General features: G+C 51.3%; 1 protein-coding gene across 1 annotated transcript in view; it reads right to left on the bottom strand.

The window, feature by feature from the left end:
- The window catches only part of LOC148834153 (uncharacterized), a gene marked incomplete at its 5' end in the record, with an annotated part of 32,750 nt that extends 13,037 nt beyond the window's left edge, over positions 1-19,713 (bottom strand). Inside the window, one exon of the mRNA XM_088915747.1 lies at positions 18,811-19,713. Coding sequence (XP_088771873.1) covers positions 18,811-19,713 — 903 coding nt within the window. The remainder of the gene's footprint in view (positions 1-18,810) is intronic.
- Positions 19,714-21,251: the final 1,538 nt, after the last annotated feature.

Raw genomic sequence — 21,251 nt, 5'->3', positions numbered from 1 at the left:
TGTTGGGGCTGTAGTTGTGCTTGGTGGAGTAGTCGTGGTTGTTGGGGCAGGTGTTGTAGTAGTTTCAGGAGTTGTTGTGGTGGTGGGGTTAGTTGTGGAAGTTGGGGCAGGTGTTGTAGTCGTTGGGGCTGTTGTTGTGCTTGGTGGAGTAGTGGTGGTAGTTGGGGCGGGTGTAGTAGTTTCAGGAGTTGTTGTGGTGGTGGGGTTAGTTGTGGTTGTTGGGGCAGGTGTTGTAGTAGTTTCAGGATTTGTTGTGGTGGTGGGGTTAGTTGTTGTAGTAGGGGCAGGTGTTGTAGTAGTTTCAGGAGTTGTTGTGGTGGGGGCAGTTGTTGTGGTAGTAGGGGCAGGTGTTGTAGTCGTTGGGGCTGTTGTTGTGCTTGGTGGAGTAGTGGTGGTAGTTGGGGCGGGTGTAGTAGTTTCAGGAGTTGTTGTGGTGGTGGGGTTAGTTGTGGTTGTTGGGGCAGGTGTTGTAGTAGTTTCAGGATTTGTTGTGGTGGTGGGGTTAGTTGTTGTAGTAGGGGCAGGTGTTGTAGTAGTTTCAGGAGTTGTTGTGGTGGTGGGGTTAGTTGTGGTAGTAGGGGCAGGAGTTGTAGTTGTTGGGGCTGTTGTTGTGCTTGGTTGAGTAGTGGTGGTAGTTGGGACAGGCGTTGTAGTAGTTTCAGGAGTTGATGTGGTGGTGGGGGCAGTTGTTGTCGTAGTAGGGGCACGTGTTGTAGTTGTTGGGGCTGTTGTTGTGCTTGGAGGAGTAGTGGTGGTAGTTGGGGCAGGTGTTGTAGTAGTTTCAGGAGTTGTTGTAGTGGTGGGGGCAGTTGTTGTGGTAGTAGTGGCAGGTATTGTAGTAGTTTCAGGAGTTGTTGTGGTGGTGGGGTTAGTTGTGGTAGTAGGGGCAGGTGTTGTAGTTGTTGGGGCTGTTGTTGTGCTTGGTGGAGTAGTGGTGGTAGTTGGGGCAGGTGTTGTTGTAGTTTCAGGAGTTGTTGTGGTGGTGGGGGGGGCACTTGTTGTGGTAGTAGGGGCAGGTGTTGTAGTAGTTTCAGGAGTTGTTGTGGTGGTGGGGTTAGTTGTGGTACTAGGGGCAGGAGTTGTAGATGTTGGGGCTGTTGTTGTGCTTGGAGTAGTAGTGGTTGTAGTTGGGGCAGGTGTTGTTGTAGTTTCAGGAGTTGTTGTTGTGGGGGCAGTTGTTGTGGTAGTAGGGGCAGTTGTTGTAGTTGTTGGGGCTGTTGTTGTGCTTGGTGGAGTAGTGGTGGTAGTTGGGGCAGGTGTTGTAGTAGTTTCAGGAGTTGTTGTGGTGGTGGGGGCAGTTGTTGTGGTAGTAGGGACAGGTGTTGTAGTAGTTTCAGGAGTTGTTGTGGTGGTGGGTTTAGTTGTGGTAGTAGGGGCAGGTGTTGTAGTTGTTGGGGCTGTTGTTGTGCTTGGAGGAGTAGTGGTGGTAGTTGGGGCAGGTGTTGTTGTAGTTTCAGGAGTTGTTGTTGTAGTGGTGGGGGCAGTTGTTCTGGTAGTAGTGGCACGTGTTGTAGTAGTTTCAGGAGTTGTTGTGGTGGTGGGGTTAGTTGTGGTAGTAGGGGCAGGTGTTGTAGTTGTTGGGGCTGTTGTTGTGCTTGGTGGAGTAGTGGTGGTAGTTGGGGCAGGTGTTGTAGTAGTTTCAGAAGTTGTTGTGGTGGTGGGGGCAGTTGTGGTAGTAGGGGCAGGTGTTGTAGTTGTTGGGGCTGTTGTTGTGCTTGGAGGAGTAGTGGTGGTTGTTGGGGCAGGTGTTGTAGTAGTTTCAGGAGTTGTTGTGGTGGTGGGGGCAGTTGTTGTTGTAGTAGGGGCAGGTGTTGTAGTAGTTTCAGGAGTTGTTGTGGTGGTGGGGGCAGTTGTTGTGGTAGTAGTGGCAGGTGTTGTAGTAGTTTCAGGAGTTGTTGTGGTGGTGGGGTTAGTGGTGGTAGTAGGGGCAGGTGTTGTAGTTGTTGGGGCTGTTGTTGTGCTTGGTGGAGTAGTGGTGGTAGTTGGGGCAGGTGTTGTAGTAGTTTCAGGAGTTGTTGTGGTGGTGGGGGCAGTTGTTGTGGTAGTAGGGGCAGTTGTTGTAGTTGTTGGCGCTGTTGTTGTGCTTGGTGGAGTAGTGGTGGTAGTTGGGGCGGGTGTTGTAGTAGTTTCAGGAGTTGTTGTGGTGGTGGGGTTAGTTGTGGTAGTTGGGGCAGGTGTTGTAGATGTTGGGGCTGTTGTTGTGCTTGGTGGAGTAGTGGTGGTAGTTGGGGCAGGTGTTGTAGTAGTTTCAGGAGTTGTTGTTGTGGGGGCAGTTGTTGTGGTAGTAGGAGCAGTTGTTGTAGTTGTTGGGGCTGTTGTTGTGCTTGGTGGAGTAGTGGTGGTAGTCGGGGCGGGTGTAGTAGTTTCAGGAGTTGTTGTGGTGGTGGGGTTAGTTGTGGTTGTTGGGGCAGGTGTTGTAGTAGTTTCAGGAGTTGTTGTGGTGGTGGGGTTAGTTGTTGTAGTAGGGGCAGGTGTTGTAGTAGTTTCAGGAGTTGTTGTGGTGGTGGGGTTAGTTGTGGTAGTAGGGGCAGGAGTTGTAGTTGTTGGGGCTGTTGTTGTGCTTGGTGGAGTAGTGGTGGTAGTTTGGACAGGTGTTGTTGTAGTTTCAGGAGTTGTTGTTGTGGGGGCAGTTGTTGTGGTAGTAGGGGCAGTTGTTGTAGTTGTTGGGGCTGTTGTTGTGCTTGGTGGAGTAGTGGTGGTAGTTGGGGCAGGTGTTGTAGTAGTTTCAGGAGTTGTTGTGGTGGTGGGGTTAGTTGTGGTAGTAGGGGCAGGTGTTGTAGTTGTTGGGGCTGTTGTTGTGCTTGGTGGAGTAGTGGTGGTAGTTGGGGCAGGTGTTGTAGTAGTTTCAGAAGTTGTTGTGGTGGTGGGGGCAGTTGTGGTAGTAGGGGCAGGTGTTGTAGTTGTTGGGGCTGTTGTTGTGCTTGGAGGAGTAGTGGTGGTTGTTGGGGCAGGTGTTGTAGTAGTTTCAGGAGTTGTTGTGGTGGTGGGGGCAATTGTTGTTGTAGTAGGGGCAGGTGTTGTAGTAGTTTCAGGAGTTGTTGTGGTGGTGGGGGCAGTTGTTGTGGTAGTAGTGGCAGGTGTTGTAGTAGTTTCAGGAGTTGTGGTGGTGGGGTTAGTTGTGGTAGTAGGGGCAGGTGTTGTAGTTGTTGGGGCTGTTGTTGTGCTTGGTGGAGTAGTGGTGGTAGTTGGGGCAGGTGTTGTAGTAGTTTCAGGAGTTGTTGTGGTGGTGGGGGCAGTTGTTGTGGTAGTAGGGGCAGTTGTTGTAGTTGTTGGCGCTGTTGTTGTGCTTGGTGGAGTTGTTGTGGTGGTGGGGTTAGTTGTGGTAGTAGGGGCAGGAGTTGTAGTTGTTGGGGCTGTTGTGCTTGGTGGAGTAGTGGTGGTAGTAGGGGCAGGTGTTGTAGTTGTTGGGGCTGTTGTTGTGCTTGGTGGAGCAGTCGTGGTTGTTGGGGCAGGTGTTGTAGTAGTTTCAGGAGTTGTTGTGGTGGTGGGGGCAGTTGTGGTAGTAGGGGCAGGTGTTGTAGTTGTTGGGGCTGTTGTTGTGCTTGGAGGAGTAGTGGTGGTTGTTGGGGCAGGTGTTGTAGTAGTTTCAGGAGTTGTTGTGGTGGTGGGGGCAGTTGTTGTTGTAGTAGGGGCAGGTGTTGTAGTAGTTTCAGGAGTAGTTGTGGTGGTGGGGGCAGTTGTTGTGGTAGTAGTGGCAGGTGTTGTAGTAGTTTCAGGAGTTGTTGTGGTGGTGGGGTTAGTTGTGGTAGTAGGGGCAGGTGTTGTAGTTGTTGGGGCTGTTGTTGTGCTTGGTGGAGTAGTGGTGGTAGTTGGGGCAGGTGTTGTAGTAGTTTCAGGAGTTGTTGTAGTGGTGGGGGCAGTTGTTGTGGTAGTAGTGGCAGGTGTTGTAGTAGTTTCAGGAGTTGTTGTGGTGGTGGGGTTAGTTGTGGTAGTAGGGGCAGGTGTTGTAGTTGTTGGGGCTGTTGTTGTGCTTGGTGGAGTAGTGGTGGTAGTTGGGTCAGGTGTTGTAGTAGTTTCAGGAGTTGTTGTGGTGGTGGGGGCAGTTGTTGTGGTAGTAGGGGCAGTTGTTGTAGTTGTTGGCGCTGTTGTTGTGCTTGGTGGAGTAGTGGTGGTAGTTGGGGCGGGTGTTGTAGTAGTTTCAGGAGTTGTTGTGGTGGTGGGGTTAGTTGTGGTAGTTGGGGCAGGTGTTGTAGTTGTTGGGGCTGTTGTTGTGCTTGGTGGAGTAGTGGTGGTAGTTGGGGCAGGTGTTGTAGTAGTTTCAGGAGTTGTTGTTGTGGGGGCAGTTGTTGTGGTAGTAGGAGCAGTTGTTGTAGTTGTTGGGGCTTTTGTTGTGCTTGGTGGAGTAGTGGTGGTAGTTGGGGCGGGTGTAGTAGTTTCAGGAGTTTTTGTGGTGGTGGGGTTAGTTGTGGTTGTTGGGGCAGGTGTTGTAGTAGTTTCAGGAGTTGTTGTGGTGGTGGGGTTAGTTGTTGTAGTAGGGGCAGGTGTTGTAGTAGTTTCAGGAGTTGTTGTGGTGGTGGGGTTAGTTGTGGTAGTAGGGGCAGTTGTTGTAGTTGTTGGGGCTGTTGTTGTGCTTGGTGGAGTAGTGGTGGTAGTTGGGGCAGGTGTTGTAGTAGTTTCAGGAGTTGTTGTGGTGGTGGGGGCAGTTGTTGTGGTAGTAGGGACAGGTGTTGTAGTAGTTTCAGGAGTTGTTGTAGTGGTGGGGTTAGTTGTGGTAGTAGGGGCAGGAGTTGTAGTTGTTGGGGCTGTTGTGCTTGGTGGAGTAGTGGTGGTAGTAGGGGCAGGTGTTGTAGTTGTTGGGGCTGTAGTTGTGCTTGGTGGAGTAGTCGTGGTTGTTGGTGCAGGTGTTGTAGTAGTTTCAGGAGTTGTTGTGGTGGTGGGGTTAGTTGTGGTAGTTGGAGCAGGTGTTGTAGTTGTTGGGGATGTTGTTGTGCTTGGTGGAGTAGTGGTGGTAGTTGAGGCAGTTGTTGTAGTAGTTTCAGGAGTTGTTGTGGTGGTGGGGGCAGTTGTTGTGGTAGTAGGGGCAGTTGTTGTAGTTGTTGGGGCTGTTGTTGTGCTTGGTGGAGTAGTGGTGGTAGTTAGGGCAGGTGTTGTAGTAGTTTCAGGAGTTGTTGTGGTGGTGGGGGCAGTTGTTGTGGTAGTAGGGACAGGTGTTGTAGTAGTTTCAGGAGTTGTTGTGGTGGTGGGGTTAGTTGTGGTAGTAGGGGCAGGAGTTGTAGTTGTTGGGGCTGTTGTGCTTGGTGGAGTAGTGGTGGTAGTAGGGGCAGGTGTTGTAGTTGTTGGGGCTGTAGTTGTGCTTGGTGGAGTAGTCGTGGTTGTTGGGGCAGGTGTTGTAGTAGTTTCAGGAGTTGTTGTGGTGGTGGGGTTAGTTGTGGAAGTTGGGGCAGGTGTTGTAGTTGTTGGGGCTGTTGTTGTGCTTGGTGGAGTAGTGGTGGTAGTTGGGGCAGGTGTTGTAGTAGTTTCAGGAGTTGTTGTGGTGGTGGGGGCAGTTGTTGTGGTAGTAGGGACAGGTGTTGTAGTAGTTTCAGGAGTTGTTGTGGTGGTGGGGTTAGTTGTGGTAGTAGGGGCAGGAGTTGTAGTTGTTGGGGCTGTTGTGCTTGGTGGAGTAGTGGTGGTAGTAAGGGCAGGTGTTGTAGTTGTTGGGGCTGTAGTTGTGCTTGGTGGAGTAGTCGTGGTAGTTGGGGCAGGTGTAGTAGTTTCAGCAGTTGTTGTGGTGGGGGCAGTTGTTGTGGTAGTAGGGGCAGGTGTTGTAGTCGTTGGGGCTGTTGTTGTGCTTGGTGGAGTAGTGGTGGTAGTTGGGGCGGGTGTAGTAGTTTCAGGAGTTGTTGTGGTGGTGGGGTTAGTTGTGGTTGTTGGGGCAGGTGTTGTAGTAGTTTCAGGAGTTGTTGTGGTGGTGGGGTTAGTTGTTGTAGTAGGGGCAGGTGTTGTAGTAGTTTCAGGAGTTGTTGTGGTGGTGGGGTTAGTTGTGGTAGTAGGGGCAGGAGTTGTAGTTGTTGGGGCTGTTGTTGTGCTTGGTGGAGTAGTGGTGGTAGTTGGGACAGGCGTTGTAGTAGTTTCAGGAGTTGATGTGGTGGTGGGGGCAGTTGTTGTCGTAGTAGGGGCACGTGTTGTAGTTGTTGGGGCTGTTGTTGTGCTTGGAGCAGTAGTGGTGGTAGTTGGGGCAGGTGTTGTAGTAGTTTCAGGAGTTGTTGTAGTGGTGGGGGCAGTTGTTGTGGTAGTAGTGGCAGGTGTTGTAGTAGTTTCAGGAGTTGTTGTGGTGGTGGGGTTAGTTGTGGTAGTTGGGGCAGGTGTTGTAGTAGTTTCAGGAGTTGTTGTGGTGGTGGGGGCAGTTGTTGTGGTAGTAGGGACAGGTGTTGTAGTAGTTTCAGGAGTTGTTGTGGTGGTGGGGTTAGTTGTGGTAGTAGGGGCAGGTGTTGTAGTTGTTGGGGCTGTTGTTGTGCTTGGTGGAGTAGTGGTGGTAGTTGGGGCAGGTGTTGTAGTAGTTTCAGAAGTTGTTGTGGTGGTGGGGGCAGTTGTGGTAGTAGGGGCAGGTGTTGTAGTTGTTGGGGCTGTTGTTGTGCTTGGAGGAGTAGTGGTGGTTGTTGGGGCAGGTGTTGTAGTAGTTTCAGGAGTTGTTGTGGTGGTGGGGGCAGTTGTTGTGGTAGTAGGGACAGGTGTTGTAGTAGTTTCAGGAGTTGTTGTGGTGGTGGGGTTAGTTGTGGTAGTAGGGGCAGGAGTTGTAGTTGTTGGGGCTGTTGTGCTTGGTGGAGTAGTGGTGGTAGTAGGGGCAGGTGTTGTAGTTGTTGGGGCTGTAGTTGTGCTTGGTGGAGTAGTCATGGTAGTTGGGGCAGGTGTAGTAGTTTCAGCAGTTGTTGTGGTGGGGGCAGTTGTTGTGGTAGTAGGGGCAGGTGTTGTAGTCGTTGGGGCTGTTGTTGTGCTTGGTGGAGTAGTGGTGGTAGTTGGGGCGGGTGTAGTAGTTTCAGGAGTTGTTGTGGTGGTGGGGTTAGTTGTGGTTGTTGGGGCAGGTGTTGTAGTAGTTTCAGGAGTTGTTGTGGTGGTGGGGTTAGTTGTTGTAGTAGGGGCAGGTGTTGTAGTAGTTTCAGGAGTTGTTGTGGTGGTGGGGTTAGTTGTGGTAGTAGGGGCAGGAGTTGTAGTTGTTGGGGCTGTTGTTGTGCTTGGTGGAGTAGTGGTGGTAGTTGGGACAGGCGTTGTAGTAGTTTCAGGAGTTGATGTGGTGGTGGGGGCAGTTGTTGTCGTAGTAGGGGCACGTGTTGTAGTTGTTGGGGCTGTTGTTGTGCTTGGAGGAGTAGTGGTGGTAGTTGGGGCAGGTGTTGTAGTAGTTTCAGGAGTTGTTGTAGTGGTGGGGGCAGTTGTTGTGGTAGTAGTGGCAGGTGTTGTAGTAGTTTCAGGAGTTGTTGTGGTGGTGGGGTTAGTTGTGGTAGTTGGGGCAGGTGTTGTAGTAGTTTCAGGAGTTGTTGTGGTGGTGGGGGCAGTTGTTGTGGTAGTAGGGACAGGTGTTGTAGTAGTTTCAGGAGTTGTTGTGGTGGTGGGGTTAGTTGTGGTAGTAGGGGCAGGTGTTGTAGTTGTTGGGGCTGTTGTTGTGCTTGGAGGAGTAGTGGTGGTAGTTGGGGCAGGTGTTGTTGTAGTTTCAGGAGTTGTTGTTGTAGTGGTGGGGGCAGTTGTTGTGGTAGTAGTGGCAGGTGATGTAGTAGTTTCAGGAGTTGTTGTGGTGGTGGGGTTAGTTGTGGTAGTAGGGGCAGGTGTTGTAGTTGTTGGGGCTGTTGTTGTGCTTGGTGGAGTAGTGGTGGTAGTTGGGGCAGGTGTTGTAGTAGTTTCAGAAGTTGTTGTGGTGGTGGGGGCAGTTGTGGTAGTAGGGGCAGGTGTTGTAGTTGTTGGGGCTGTTGTTGTGCTTGGAGGAGTAGTGGTGGTTGTTGGGGCAGGTGTTGTAGTAGTTTCAGGAGTTGTTGTGGTGGTGGGGGCAGTTGTTGTTGTAGTAGGGGCAGGTGTTGTAGTAGTTTCAGGAGTTGTTGTGGTGGTGGGGGCAGTTGTTGTGGTAGTAGTGGCAGGTGTTGTAGTAGTTTCAGGAGTTGTTGTGGTGGTGGGGTTAGTTGTGGTAGTAGGGGCAGGTGTTGTAGTTGTTGGGGCTGTTGTTGTGCTTGGTGGAGTAGTGGTGGTAGTTGGGGCAGGTGTTGTAGTAGTTTCAGGAGTTGTTGTAGTGGTGGGGGCAGTTGTTGTGGTAGTAGTGGCAGGTGTTGTAGTAGTTTCAGGAGTTGTTGTGGTGGTGGGGTTAGTTGTGGTAGTAGGGGCAGGTGTTGTAGTTGTTGGGGCTGTTGTTGTGCTTGGTGGAGTAGTGGTGGTAGTTGGGGCAGGTGTTGTAGTAGTTTCAGGAGTTGTTGTGGTGGTGGGGGCAGTTGTTGTGGTAGTAGGGGCAGTTGTTGTAGTTGTTGGCGCTGTTGTTGTGCTTGGTGGAGTAGTGGTGGTAGTTGGGGCAGGTGTTGTAGTAGTTTCAGGAGTTGTTGTTGTGGGGGCAGTTGTTGTGGTAGTAGGAGCAGTTGTTGTAGTTGTTGGGGCTGTTGTTGTGCTTGGTGGAGTAGTGGTGGTAGTTGGGGCGGGTGTAGTAGTTTCAGGAGTTGTTGTGGTGGTGGGGTTAGTTGTGGTTGTTGGGACAGGTGTTGTAGTAGTTTCAGGAGTTGTTGTGGTAGTGGGGTTAGTTGTTGTAGTAGGGGCAGGTGTTGTAGTAGTTTCAGGAGTTGTTGTGGTGGTGGGGTTAGTTGTGGTAGTAGGGGCAGGAGTTGTAGTTGTTGGGGCTGTTGTTGTGCTTGGTGGAGTAGTGGTGGTAGTTGGGACAGGCATTGTTGTAGTTTCAGGAGTTGTTGTTGTGGGGGCAGTTGTTGTGGTAGTAGGGGCAGTTGTTGTAGTTGTTGGGGCTGTTGTTGTGCTTGGTGGAGTAGTGGTGGTAGTTGGGGCAGGTGTTGTAGTAGTTTCAGGAGTTGTTGTGGTGGTGGGGGCAGTTGTTGTGGTAGTAGGGACAGGTGTTGTAGTAGTTTCAGGAGTTGTTGTGGTGGTGGGGTTAGTTGTGGTAGTAGGGGCAGGTGTTGTAGTTGTTGGGGCTGTTGTTGTGCTTGGAGGAGTAGTGGTGGTAGTTGGGGCAGGTGTTGTTGTAGTTTCAGGAGTTGTTGTTGTAGTGGTGGGGGCAGTTGTTGTGGTAGTAGTGGCAGGTGTTGTAGTAGTTTCAGGAGTTGTTGTGGTGGTGGGGTTAGTTGTGGTAGTAGGGGCAGGTGTTGTAGTTGTTGGGGCTGTTGTTGTGCTTGGTGGAGTAGTGGTGGTAGTTGGGGCAGGTGTTGTTGTAGTTTCAGGAGTTGTTGTGGTGGTGGGGGGGGCAGTTGTTGTGGTAGTAGGGGCAGGTGTTGTAGTAGTTTCAGGAGTTGTTGTGGTGGTGGGGTTAGTTGTGGTAGTAGGGGCAGGAGTTGTAGTTGTTGGGGCTGTTGTTGTGCTTGGAGTAGTAGTGGTTGTAGTTGGGGCAAGTGTTGTTGTAGTTTCAGGAGTTGTTGTTGTGGGGGCAGTTGTTGTAGTAGTAGGGGCAGTTGTTGTAGTTGTTGGGGCTGTTGTTGTGCTTGGTGGAGTAGTGGTGGTAGTTGGGGCAGGTGTTGTAGTAGTTTCAGAAGTTGTTGTGGTGGTGGGGGCAGTTGTGGTAGTAGGGGCAGGTGTTGTAGTTGTTGGGGCTGTTGTTGTGCTTGGAGGAGTAGTGGTGGTTGTTGGGGCAGGTGTTGTAGTAGTTTCAGGAGTTGTTGTGGTGGTGGGGGCAGTTGTTGTTGTAGTAGGGGCAGGTGTTGTAGTAGTTTCAGGAGTTGTTGTGGTGGTGGGGGCAGTTGTTGTGGTAGTAGTGGCAGGTGTTGTAGTAGTTTCAGGAGTTGTTGTGGTGGTGGGGTTAGTTGTGGTAGTAGGGGCAGGTGTTGTAGTTGTTGGGGCTGTTGTTGTGCTTGGTGGAGTAGTGGTGGTAGTTGGGGCAGGTGTTGTAGTAGTTTCAGGAGTTGTTGTAGTGGTGGGGGCAGTTGTTGTGGTAGTAGTGGCAGGTGTTGTAGTAGTTTCAGGAGTTGTTGTGGTGGTGGGGTTAGTTGTGGTAGTAGGGGCAGGTGTTGTAGTTGTTGGGGCTGTTGTTGTGCTTGGTGGAGTAGTGGTGGTAGTTGGGGCAGGTGTTGTAGTAGTTTCAGAAGTTGTTGTGGTGGTGGGGGCAGTTGTGGTAGTAGGGGCAGGTGTTGTAGTTGTTGGGGCTGTTGTTGTGCTTGGAGGAGTAGTGGTGGTTGTTGGGGCAGGTGTTGTAGTAGTTTCAGGAGTTGTTGTGGTGGTGGGGGCAGTTGTTGTTGTAGTAGGGGCAGGTGTTGTAGTAGTTTCAGGAGTTGTTGTGGTGGTGGGGGCAGTTGTTGTGGTAGTAGTGGCAGGTGTTGTAGTAGTTTCAGGAGTTGTTGTGGTGGTGGGGTTAGTTGTGGTAGTAGGGGCAGGTGTTGTAGTTGTTGGGGCTGTTGTTGTGCTTGGTGGAGTAGTGGTGGTAGTTGGGGCAGGTGTTGTAGTAGTTTCAGGAGTTGTTGTAGTGGTGGGGGCAGTTGTTGTGGTAGTAGTGGCAGGTGTTGTAGTAGTTTCAGGAGTTGTTGTGGTGGTGGGGTTAGTTGTGGTAGTAGGGGCAGGTGTTGTAGTTGTTGGGGCTGTTGTTGTGCTTGGTGGAGTAGTGGTGGTAGTTGGGGCAGGTGTTGTAGTAGTTTCAGGAGTTGTTGTGGTGGTGGGGGCAGTTGTTGTGGTAGTAGGGACAGGTGTTGTAGTAGTTTCAGGAGTTGTTGTGGTGGTGGGGTTAGTTGTGGTAGTAGGGGCAGGTGTTGTAGTTGTTGGGGCTGTTGTTGTGCTTGGAGGAGTAGTGGTGGTAGTTGGGGCAGGTGTTGTTGTAGTTTCAGGAGTTGTTGTTGTAGTGGTGGGGGCAGTTGTGGTAGTAGGAACAGGAGTTGTAGTTGTTGGGGCTGTTGTTGTGCTTGGAGGAGTAGTGGTTGTAGTTGGGGCAGGTGTTGTAGTTGTTGGGGCTGTAGTTGTGCTTGGTGGAGTAGTCGTGGTAGTTTGGGCAGGTGTTGTAGTAGTTTCAGGAGTTGTTGTGGTGGTGGGGGCAGTTGTTGTGGTAGTAGTGGCAGGTGTTGTAGTAGTTTCAGGAGTTGTTGTGGTGGTGGGGTTAGTTGTGGTAGTAGGGGCAGGTGTTGTAGTTGTTGGGGTTGTTGTTGTGCTTGGTGGAGTAGTGGTGGTAGTTGGGGCAGGTGTTGTTGTAGTTTCAGGAGTTGTTGTGGTGGTGGGGTTAGTTGTGGTAGTAGGAACAGGAGTTGTAGTTGTTGGGGCTGTTGTTGTGCTTGGAGGAGTAGTGGTTGTAGTTGGGGCAGGTGTTGTAGTTGTTGGGGCTGTAGTTGTGCTTGGTGGAGTAGTCGTGGTAGTTTGGGCAGGTGTTGTAGTAGTTTCAGGAGTTGTTGTGGTGGTGGGGGCAGTTGTTGTGGTAGTAGTGGCAGGTGTTGTAGTAGTTTCAGGAGTTGTTGTGGTGGTGGGGTTAGTTGTGGTAGTAGGGGCAGGTGTTGTAGTTGTTGGGGCTGTTGTTGTGCTTGGTGGAGTAGTGGTGGTAGTTGGGGCAGGTGTTGTTGTAGTTTCAGGAGTTGTTGTGGTGGTGGGGGGGGCAGTTGTTGTGGTAGTAGGGGCAGGTGTTGTAGTAGTTTCAGGAGTTGTTGTGGTGGTGAGGTTAGTTGCGGTAGTAGGGGCAGGAGTTGTAGTTGTTGGGGCTGTTGTTGTGCTTGGAGTAGTAGTGGTTGTAGTTGGGGCAAGTGTTGTTGTAGTTTCAGGAGTTGTTGTTGTGGGGGCAGTTGTTGTAGTAGTAGGGGCAGTTGTTGTAGTTGTTGGGGCTGTTGTTGTGCTTGGTGGAGTAGTGGTGGTAGTTGGGGCAGGTGTTGTAGTAGTTTCAGAAGTTGTTGTGGTGGTGGGGGCAGTTGTGGTAGTAGGGGCAGGTGTTGTAGTTGTTGGGGCTGTTGTTGTGCTTGGAGGAGTAGTGGTGGTTGTTGGGGCAGGTGTTGTAGTAGTTTCAGGAGTTGTTGTGGTGGTAGGGGCAGTTGTTGTTGTAGTAGGGGCAGGTGTTGTAGTAGTTTCAGGAGTTGTTGTGGTGGTGGGGGCAGTTGTTGTGGTAGTAGTGGCAGGTGTTGTAGTAGTTTCAGGAGTTGTTGTGGTGGTGGGGTTAGTTGTGGTAGTAGGGGCAGGTGTTGTAGTTGTTGGGGCTGTTGTTGTGCTTGGTGGAGTAGTGGTGGTAGTTGGGGCAGGTGTTGTAGTAGTTTCAGGAGTTGTTGTAGTGGTGGGGGCAGTTGTTGTGGTAGTAGTGGCAGGTGTTGTAGTAGTTTCAGGAGTTGTTGTGGTGGTGGGGTTAGTTGTGGTAGTAGGGGCAGGTGTTGTAGTTGTTGGGGCTGCTGTTGTGCTTGGTGGAGTAGTGGTGGTAGTTGGGGCAGGTGTTGTAGTAGTTTCAGAAGTTGTTGTGGTGGTGGGGGCAGTTGTGGTAGTAGGGGCAGGTGTTGTAGTTGTTGGGGCTGTTGTTGTGCTTGGAGGAGTAGTGGTGGTTGTTGGGGCAGGTGTTGTAGTAGTTTCAGGAGTTGTTGTGGTGGTGGGGGCAGTTGTTGTTGTAGTAGGGGCAGGTGTTGTAGTAGTTTCAGGAGTTGTTGTGGTGGTGGGGGCAGTTGTTGTGGTAGTAGTGGCAGGTGTTGTAGTAGTTTCAGGAGTTGTTGTGGTGGTGGGGTTAGTTGTGGTAGTAGGGGCAGGTGTTGTAGTTGTTGGGGCTGTTGTTGTGCTTGGTGGAGTAGTGGTGGTAGTTGGGGCAGGTGTTGTAGTAGTTTCAGGAGTTGTTGTAGTGGTGGGGGCAGTTGTTGTGGTAGTAGTGGCAGGTGTTGTAGTAGTTTCAGGAGTTGTTGTGGTGGTGGGGTTAGTTGTGGTAGTAGGGGCAGGTGTTGTAGTTGTTGGGGCTGTTGTTGTGCTTGGTGGAGTAGTGGTGGTAGTTGGGGCAGGTGTTGTAGTAGTTTCAGGAGTTGTTGTGGTGGTGGGGGCAGTTGTTGTGGTAGTAGGGGCAGTTGTTGTAGTTGTTGGCGCTGTTGTTGTGCTTGGTGGAGTAGTGGTGGTAGTTGGGGCAGGTGTTGTAGTAGTTTCAGGAGTTGTTGTTGTGGGGGCAGTTGTTGTGGTAGTAGGAGCAGTTGTTGTAGTTGTTGGGGCTGTTGTTGTGCTTGGTGGAGTAGTGGTGGTAGTTGGGGCGGGTGTAGTAGTTTCAGGAGTTGTTGTGGTGGTGGGGTTAGTTGTGGTTGTTGGGACAGGTGTTGTAGTAGTTTCAGGAGTTGTTGTGGTGGTGGGGTTAGTTGTTGTAGTAGGGGCAGGTGTTGTAGTAGTTTCAGGAGTTGTTGTGGTGGTGGGGTTAGTTGTGGTAGTAGGGGCAGGAGTTGTAGTTGTTGGGGCTGTTGTTGTGCTTGGTGGAGTAGTGGTGGTAGTTGGGACAGGCATTGTTGTAGTTTCAGGAGTTGTTGTTGTGGGGGCAGTTGTTGTGGTAGTAGGGGCAGTTGTTGTAGTTGTTGGGGCTGTTGTTGTGCTTGGTGGAGTAGTGGTGGTAGTTGGGGCAGGTGTTGTAGTAGTTTCAGGAGTTGTTGTGGTGGTGGGGGCAGTTGTTGTGGTAGTAGGGACAGGTGTTGTAGTAGTTTCAGGAGTTGTTGTGGTGGTGGGGTTAGTTGTGGTAGTAGGGGCAGGTGTTGTAGTTGTTGGGGCTGTTGTTGTGCTTGGAGGAGTAGTGGTGGTAGTTGGGGCAGGTGTTGTTGTAGTTTCAGGAGTTGTTGTTGTAGTGGTGGGGGCAGTTGTTGTGGTAGTAGTGGCAGGTGTTGTAGTAGTTTCAGGAGTTGTTGTGGTGGTGGGGTTAGTTGTGGTAGTAGGGGCAGGTGTTGTAGTTGTTGGGGCTGTTGTTGTGCTTGGTGGAGTAGTGGTGGTAGTTGGGGCAGGTGTTGTTGTAGTTTCAGGAGTTGTTGTGGTGGTGGGGGGGGCAGTTGTTGTGGTAGTAGGGGCAGGTGTTGTAGTAGTTTCAGGAGTTGTTGTGGTGGTGGGGTTAGTTGTGGTAGTAGGGGCAGGAGTTGTAGTTGTTGGGGCTGTTGTTGTGCTTGGAGTAGTAGTGGTTGTAGTTGGGGCAAGTGTTGTTGTAGTTTCAGGAGTTGTTGTTGTGGGGGCAGTTGTTGTAGTAGTAGGGGCAGTTGTTGTAGTTGTTGGGGCTGTTGTTGTGCTTGGTGGAGTAGTGGTGGTAGTTGGGGCAGGTGTTGTAGTAGTTTCAGAAGTTGTTGTGGTGGTGGGGGCAGTTGTGGTAGTAGGGGCAGGTGTTGTAGTTGTTGGGGCTGTTGTTGTGCTTGGAGGAGTAGTGGTGGTTGTTGGGGCAGGTGTTGTAGTAGTTTCAGGAGTTGTTGTGGTGGTGGGGGCAGTTGTTGTGGTAGTAGTGGCAGGTGTTGTAGTAGTTTCAGGAGTTGTTGTGGTGGTGGGGTTAGTTGTGGTAGTAGGGGCAGGTGTTGTAGTTGTTGGGGCTGTTGTTGTGCTTGGTGGAGTAGTGGTGGTAGTTGGGGCAGGTGTTGTAGTAGTTTCAGGAGTTGTTGTAGTGGTGGGGGCAGTTGTTGTGGTAGTAGTGGCAGGTGTTGTAGTAGTTTCAGGAGTTGTTGTGGTGGTGGGGTTAGTTGTGGTAGTAGGGGCAGGTGTTGTAGTTGTTGGGGCTGTTGTTGTGCTTGGTGGAGTAGTGGTGGTAGTTGGGGCGGGTGTTGTAGTAGTTTCAGGAGTTGTTGTGGTGGTGGGGGCAGTTGTGGTAGTTGGGGCAGGTGTTGTAGTTGTTGGGGCTGTTGTTGTGCTTGGTGGAGTAGTGGTGGTAGTTGGGGCAGGTGTTGTAGTAGTTTCAGGAGTTGTTGTGGTGGTGGGGGCAGTTGTTGTGGTAGTAGGGACAGGTGTTGTAGTAGTTTCAGGAGTTGTTGTAGTGGTGGGGTTAGTTGTGGTAGTAGGGGCAGGAGTTGTAGTTGTTGGGGCTGTTGTGCTTGCTGGAGTAGTGGTGGTACTAGGGGCAGGTGTTGTAGTTGTTGGGGCTGTAGTTGTGCTTGGTGGAGTAGTCGTGGTTGTTGGGGCAGGTGTTGTTGTAGTTTCAGGAGTTGTTGTGGTGGTGGGGGCAGTTGTTGTGGAAGTAGGGGCAGGTGTTGTAGTAGTTTCAGGAGTTGTTGTGGTGGTGGGGGCAGTTGTTGTGGTAGTAGTGGCAGGTGTTGTAGTAGTTTCAGGAGTTGTTGTGGTGGTGGGGTTAGTTGTGGTAGTAGGGGCAGGTGTTGTAGTTGTTGGGGCTGTAGTTGTGCTTGGTGGAGTAGTGGTGGTAGTAGGGGCAGGTGTTGTAGTTGTTGGGGCTGTAGTTGTGCTTGGTGGAGTAGTCGTGGTAGTTTGGGCAGGTGTTGTAGTAGTTTCAGGAGTTGTTGTGGTGGGGGCAGTTGTTGTGGTAGTAGGGGCAGGTGTTGTAGTCGTTGGGGCTGTAGTTGTGCTTGGTGGAGTAGTGGTGGTAGTTGGGGCAGGTGTAGTAGTTTCAGGAGTTGTTGTGGTGGTGGGGTTAGTTGTGGTCGTAGGGGCAGGTGTTGTAGTTGTTGGGGCTGTTGTTGTGCTTGGAGGAGTAGTGGTGGTAGTTGGGGCAGGTGTTGTAGTAGTTTCAGGAGTTGTTGTGGTGGTGGGGTTAGTTGTGGTAGTAGGGGCAGGTGTTGTAGTTGTTGGGGCTGTAGTTGTGCTTGGTGGAGTAGTGGTGGTAGTAGGGGCAGGTGTTGTAGTTGTTGGGGCTGTAGTTGTGCTTGGTGGAGTAGTCGTGGTAGTTTGGGCAGGTGTTGTAGTAGTTTCAGGAGTTGTTGTGGTGGGGGCAGTTGTTGTGGTAGTAGGGGCTGGTGTTGTAGTCGTTGGGGCTGTAGTTGTGCTTGGTGGAGTAGTGGTGGTAGTTGGGGTAGGTGTAGTAGTTTCAGGAGTTGTTGTGGTGGTGGGGTTAGTTGTGGTAGTAGGGGCAGGTGTTGTAGTTGTTGGGGCTGTTGTTGTGCTTGGAGGAGTAGTGGTGGTAGTTGGGGCGGGTGTTGTAGTAGTTTCAGGAGTTGTTGTGGTGGTGGGGGCAGTTGTGGTAGTTGGGGCAGGTGTTGTAGTTGTTGGGGCTGTTGTTGTGCTTGGTGGAGTAGTGGTGGTAGTTGGGGCAGGTGTTGTAGTAGTTTCAGGAGTTGTTGTGGTGGTGGGGGCAGTTGTTGTGGTAGTAGGGACAGGTGTTGTAGTAGTTTCAGGAGTTGTTGTAGTGGTGGGGTTAGTTGTGGTAGTAGGGGCAGGAGTTGTAGTTGTTGGGGCTGTTGTGCTTGCTGGAGTAGTGGTGGTACTAGGGGCAGGTGTTGTAGTTGTTGGGGCTGTAGTTGTGCTTGGTGGAGTAGTCGTGGTTGTTGGGGCAGGTGTTGTTGTAGTTTCAGGAGTTGTTGTGGTGGTGGGGGCAGTTGTTGTGGTAGTAGGGGCAGGTGTTGTAGTAGTTTCAGGAGTTGTTGTGGTGGTGGGGGCAGTTGTTGTGGTAGTAGTGGCAGGTGTTGTAGTAGTTTCAGGAGTTGTTGTGGTGGTGGGGTTAGTTGTGGTAGTAGGGGCAGGTGTTGTAGTTGTTGGGGCTGTAGTTGTGCTTGGTGGAGTAGTGGTGGTAGTAGGGGCAGGTGTTGTAGTTGTTGGGGCTGTAGTTGTGCTTGGTGGAGTAGTCGTGGTAGTTTGGGCAGGTGTTGTAGTAGTTTCAGGAGTTGTTGTGGTGGGGGCAGTTGTTGTGGTAGTAGGGGCAGGTGTTGTAGTCGTTGGGGCTGTAGTTGTGCTTGGTGGAGTAGTGGTGGTAGTTGGGGCAGGTGTAGTAGTTTCAGGAGTTGTTGTGGTGGTGGGGTTAGTTGTGGTCGTAGGGGCAGGTGTTGTAGTTGTTGGGGCTGTTGTTGTGCTTGGAGGAGTAGTGGTGGTAGTTGGGGCAGGTGTTGTAGTAGTTTCAGGAGTTGTTGTGGTGGTGGGGTTAGTTGTGGTAGTAGGGGCAGGTGTTGTAGTTGTTGGGGCTGTAGTTGTGCTTGGTGGAGTAGTGGTGGTAGTAGGGGCAGGTGTTGTAGTTGTTGGGGCTGTAGTTGTGCTTGGTGGAGTAGTCGTGGTAGTTTGGGCAGGTGTTGTAGTAGTTTCAGGAGTTGTTGTGGTGGGGGCAGTTGTTGTGGTAGTAGGGGCAGGTGTTGTAGTCGTTGGGGCTGTAGTTGTGCTTGGTGGAGTAGTGGTGGTAGTTGGGGTAGGTGTAGTAGTTTCAGGAGTTGTTGTGGTGGTGGGGTTAGTTGTGGTAGTAGGGGCAGGTGTTGTAGTTGTTGGGGCTGTTGTTGTGCTTGGAGGAGTAGTGGTGGTAGTTGGGGCAGGTGTTGTAGTAGTTTCAGGAGTTGTTGTGGTGGTGGGGGCAGTTGTTGTGGTAGTAGGAGCAGGTGTTGTAGTAGTTTCAGGAGTTGTTGTGGTGGTGGGGGCAGTTGTTGTGGTAGTAGTGGCAGGTGTTGTAGTAGTTTCAAGAGTTGTTGTGGTGGTGGGGTTAGTTGTGGTAGTAGGGGTAGGTGTTGTAGTTGTTGGGGCTGTTGTTGTGCTTGGAGGAGTAGTGGTGGTAGTTGGGGCAGGTGTTGTTGTAGTTTCAGGAGTTGTTGTGGTGGTGGGGGCAGTTGTTGTTGTAGTAGGGGCAGGTGTTGTAGTCGTTGGGGCTGTAGTTGTGCTTGGTGGAGTAGTGGTGGTAGTTGGGGCGGGTGTAGTAGTTTCAGGAGTTGTTGTGGTGGTGGGGTTAGTTGTGGTAGTAGGGGTAGGTGTTGTAGTTGTTGGGGCTGTTGTTGTGCTTGGAGGAGTAGTGGTGGTAGTTGGGGCAGGTGTTGTTGTAGTTTCAGGAGTTGTTGTGGTGGTGGGGGCAGTTGTTGTGGTAGTAGGGGCAGGTGTTGTAGTAGTTTCAGGAGTTGTTGTGGTGGTGGGGTTAGTTGTTGTAGTAGGGGCAGGTGTTGTAGTAGGGGCAGGAGTTGTTGTGGTGGTGGGGTTAGATGTGGTAGTAGGGGCAGGAGTTGTAGTTGTTGGGGCTGTTGTTGTGCTTGGTGGAGTAGTGGTGGTAGTTGGGGCAGGTGTTGTAGTAGTTTCAGGAGTTGTTGTGGTGGTGGGGGCAGTTGTTGTGGTAGTAGGGGCAGGTGTTGTAGTAGTTTCAGGAGTTGTTGTGGTGGTGGGGTTAGTTGTTGTAGTAGGGGCAGGTGTTGTAGTAGTTTCAGGAGTTGTTGTGGTGGTGGGGTTAGTTGTGGTAGTAGGGGCAGGAGTTGTAGTTGTTGGGGCTGTTGTTGTGTTTGGAGGAGTAGTGGTGGTAGTTGGGGCAGGTGTTGTAGTAGTTTCAGGAGTTGTTGTAGTGGTGGGGGCAGTTGTTGTGGTAGTAGTGGCAGGTGTTGTAGTAGTTTCAGGAGTTGTTGTGGTGGTGGGGTTAGTTGTGGTAGTAGGGGCAGGTGTTGTAGTTGTTGGGGTTGTTGTTGTGCTTGGTGGAGTAGTGGTGGTAGTTGGGGCAGGTGTTGTTGTAGTTTCAGGAGTTGTTGTGGTGGTGGGGTTAGTTGTGGTAGTAGGAACAGGAGTTGTAGTTGTTGGGGCTGTTGTTGTGCTTGGAGGAGTAGTGGTTGTAGTTGGGGCAGGTGTTGTAGTTGTTGGGGCTGTAGTTGTGCTTGGTGGAGTAGTCGTGGTAGTTTGGGCAGGTGTTGTAGTAGTTTCAGGAGTTGTTGTGGTGGTGGGGGCAGTTGTTGTGGTAGTAGTGGCAGGTGTTGTAGTAGTTTCAGGAGTTGTTGTGGTGGTGGGGTTAGTTGTGGTAGTAGGGGCAGGTGTTGTAGTTGTTGGGGCTGTTGTTGTGCTTGGTGGAGTAGTGGTGGTAGTTGGGGCAGGTGTTGTTGTAGTTTCAGGAGTTGTTGTGGTGGTGGGGGGGGCAGTTGTTGTGGTAGTAGGGGCAGGTGTTGTAGTAGTTTCAGGAGTTGTTGTGGTGGTGAGGTTAGTTGCGGTAGTAGGGGCAGGAGTTGTAGTTGTTGGGGCTGTTGTTGTGCTTGGAGTAGTAGTGGTTGTAGTTGGGGCAAGTGTTGTTGTAGTTTCAGGAGTTGTTGTTGTGGGGGCAGTTGTTGTAGTAGTAGGGGCAGTTGTTGTAGTTGTTGGGGCTGTTGTTGTGCTTGGTGGAGTAGTGGTGGTAGTTGGGGCAGGTGTTGTAGTAGTTTCAGAAGTTGTTGTGGTGGTGGGGGCAGTTGTGGTAGTAGGGGCAGGTGTTGTAGTTGTTGGGGCTGTTGTTGTGCTTGGAGGAGTAGTGGTGGTTGTTGGGGCAGGTGTTGTAGTAGTTTCAGGAGTTGTTGTGGTGGTAGGGGCAGTTGTTGTTGTAGTAGGGGCAGGTGTTGTAGTAGTTTCAGGAGTTGTTGTGGTGGTGGGGGCAGTTGTTGTGGTAGTAGTGGCAGGTGTTGTAGTAGTTTCAGGAGTTGTTGTGGTGGTGGGGTTAGTTGTGGTAGTAGGGGCAGGTGTTGTAGTTGTTGGGGCTGTTGTTGTGCTTGGTGGAGTAGTGGTGGTAGTTGGGGCAGGTGTTGTAGTAGTTTCAGGAGTTGTTGTAGTGGTGGGGGCAGTTGTTGTGGTAGTAGTGGCAGGTGTTGTAGTAGTTTCAGGAGTTGTTGTGGTGGTGGGGTTAGTTGTGGTAGTAGGGGCAGGTGTTGTAGTTGTTGGGGCTGCTGTTGTGCTTGGTGGAGTAGTGGTGGTAGTTGGGGCAGGTGTTGTAGTAGTTTCAGAAGTTGTTGTGGTGGTGGGGGCAGTTGTGGTAGTAGGGGCAGGTGTTGTAGTTGTTGGGGCTGTTGTTGTGCTTGGAGGAGTAGTGGTGGTTGTTGGGGCAGGTGTTGTAGTAGTTTCAGGAGTTGTTGTGGTGGTGGGGGCAGTTGTTGTTGTAGTAGGGGCAGGTGTTGTAGTAGTTTCAGGAGTTGTTGTGGTGGTGGGGGCAGTTGTTGTGGTAGTAGTGGCAGGTGTTGTAGTAGTTTCAGGAGTTGTTGTGGTGGTGGGGTTAGTTGTGGTAGTAGGGGCAGGTGTTGTAGTTGTTGGGGCTGTTGTTGTGCTTGGTGGAGTAGTGGTGGTAGTTGGGGCAGGTGTTGTAGTAGTTTCAGGAGTTGTTGTAGTGGTGGGGGCAGTTGTTGTGGTAGTAGTGGCAGGTGTTGTAGTAGTTTCAGGAGTTGTTGTGGTGGTGGGGTTAGTTGTGGTAGTAGGGGCAGGTGTTGTAGTTGTTGGGGCTGTTGTTGTGCTTGGTGGAGTAGTGGTGGTAGTTGGGGCAGGTGTTGTAGTAGTTTCAGGAGTTGTTGTGGTGGTGGGGGCAGTTGTTGTGGTAGTAGGGGCAGTTGTTGTAGTTGTTGGCGCTGTTGTTGTGCTTGGTGGAGTAGTGGTGGTAGTTGGGGCAGGTGTTGTAGTAGTTTCAGGAGTTGTTGTTGTGGGGGCAGTTGTTGTGGTAGTAGGAGCAGTTGTTGTAGTTGTTGGGGCTGTTGTTGTGCTTGGTGGAGTAGTGGTGGTAGTTGGGGCGGGTGTAGTAGTTTCAGGAGTTGTTGTGGTGGTGGGGTTAGTTGTGGTTGTTGGGACAGGTGTTGTAGTAGTTTCAGGAGTTGTTGTGGTGGTGGGGTTAGTTGTTGTAGTAGGGGCAGGTGTTGTAGTAGTTTCAGGAGTTGTTGTGGTGGTGGGGTTAGTTGTGGTAGTAGGGGCAGGAGTTGTAGTTGTTGGGGCTGTTGTTGTGCTTGGTGGAGTAGTGGTGGTAGTTGGGACAGGCATTGTTGTAGTTTCAGGAGTTGTTGTTGTGGGGGCAGTTGTTGTGGTAGTAGGGGCAGTTGTTGTAGTTGTTGGGGCTGTTGTTGTGCTTGGTGGAGTAGTGGTGGTAGTTGGGGCAGGTGTTGTAGTAGTTTCAGGAGTTGTTGTGGTGGTGGGGGCAGTTGTTGTGGTAGTAGGGACAGGTGTTGTAGTAGTTTCAGGAGTTGTTGTGGTGGTGGGGTTAGTTGTGGTAGTAGGGGCAGGTGTTGTAGTTGTTGGGGCTGTTGTTGTGCTTGGAGGAGTAGTGGTGGTAGTTGGGGCAGGTGTTGTTGTAGTTTCAGGAGTTGTTGTTGTAGTGGTGGGGGCAGTTGTTGTGGTAGTAGTGGCAGGTGTTGTAGTAGTTTCAGGAGTTGTTGTGGTGGTGGGGTTAGTTG

The sequence above is a fragment of the Atractosteus spatula genome, chromosome 5 (assembly GCF_055471065.1).
Source record: "Atractosteus spatula isolate fAtrSpa1 chromosome 5, fAtrSpa1.hap1, whole genome shotgun sequence".
Classification (NCBI taxonomy): Eukaryota; Metazoa; Chordata; class Actinopteri; order Semionotiformes; family Lepisosteidae; genus Atractosteus; species Atractosteus spatula.
Note: the sequence above shows the minus strand (reverse complement) of the source record. Positions and strands in the feature narration are given on the sequence as shown.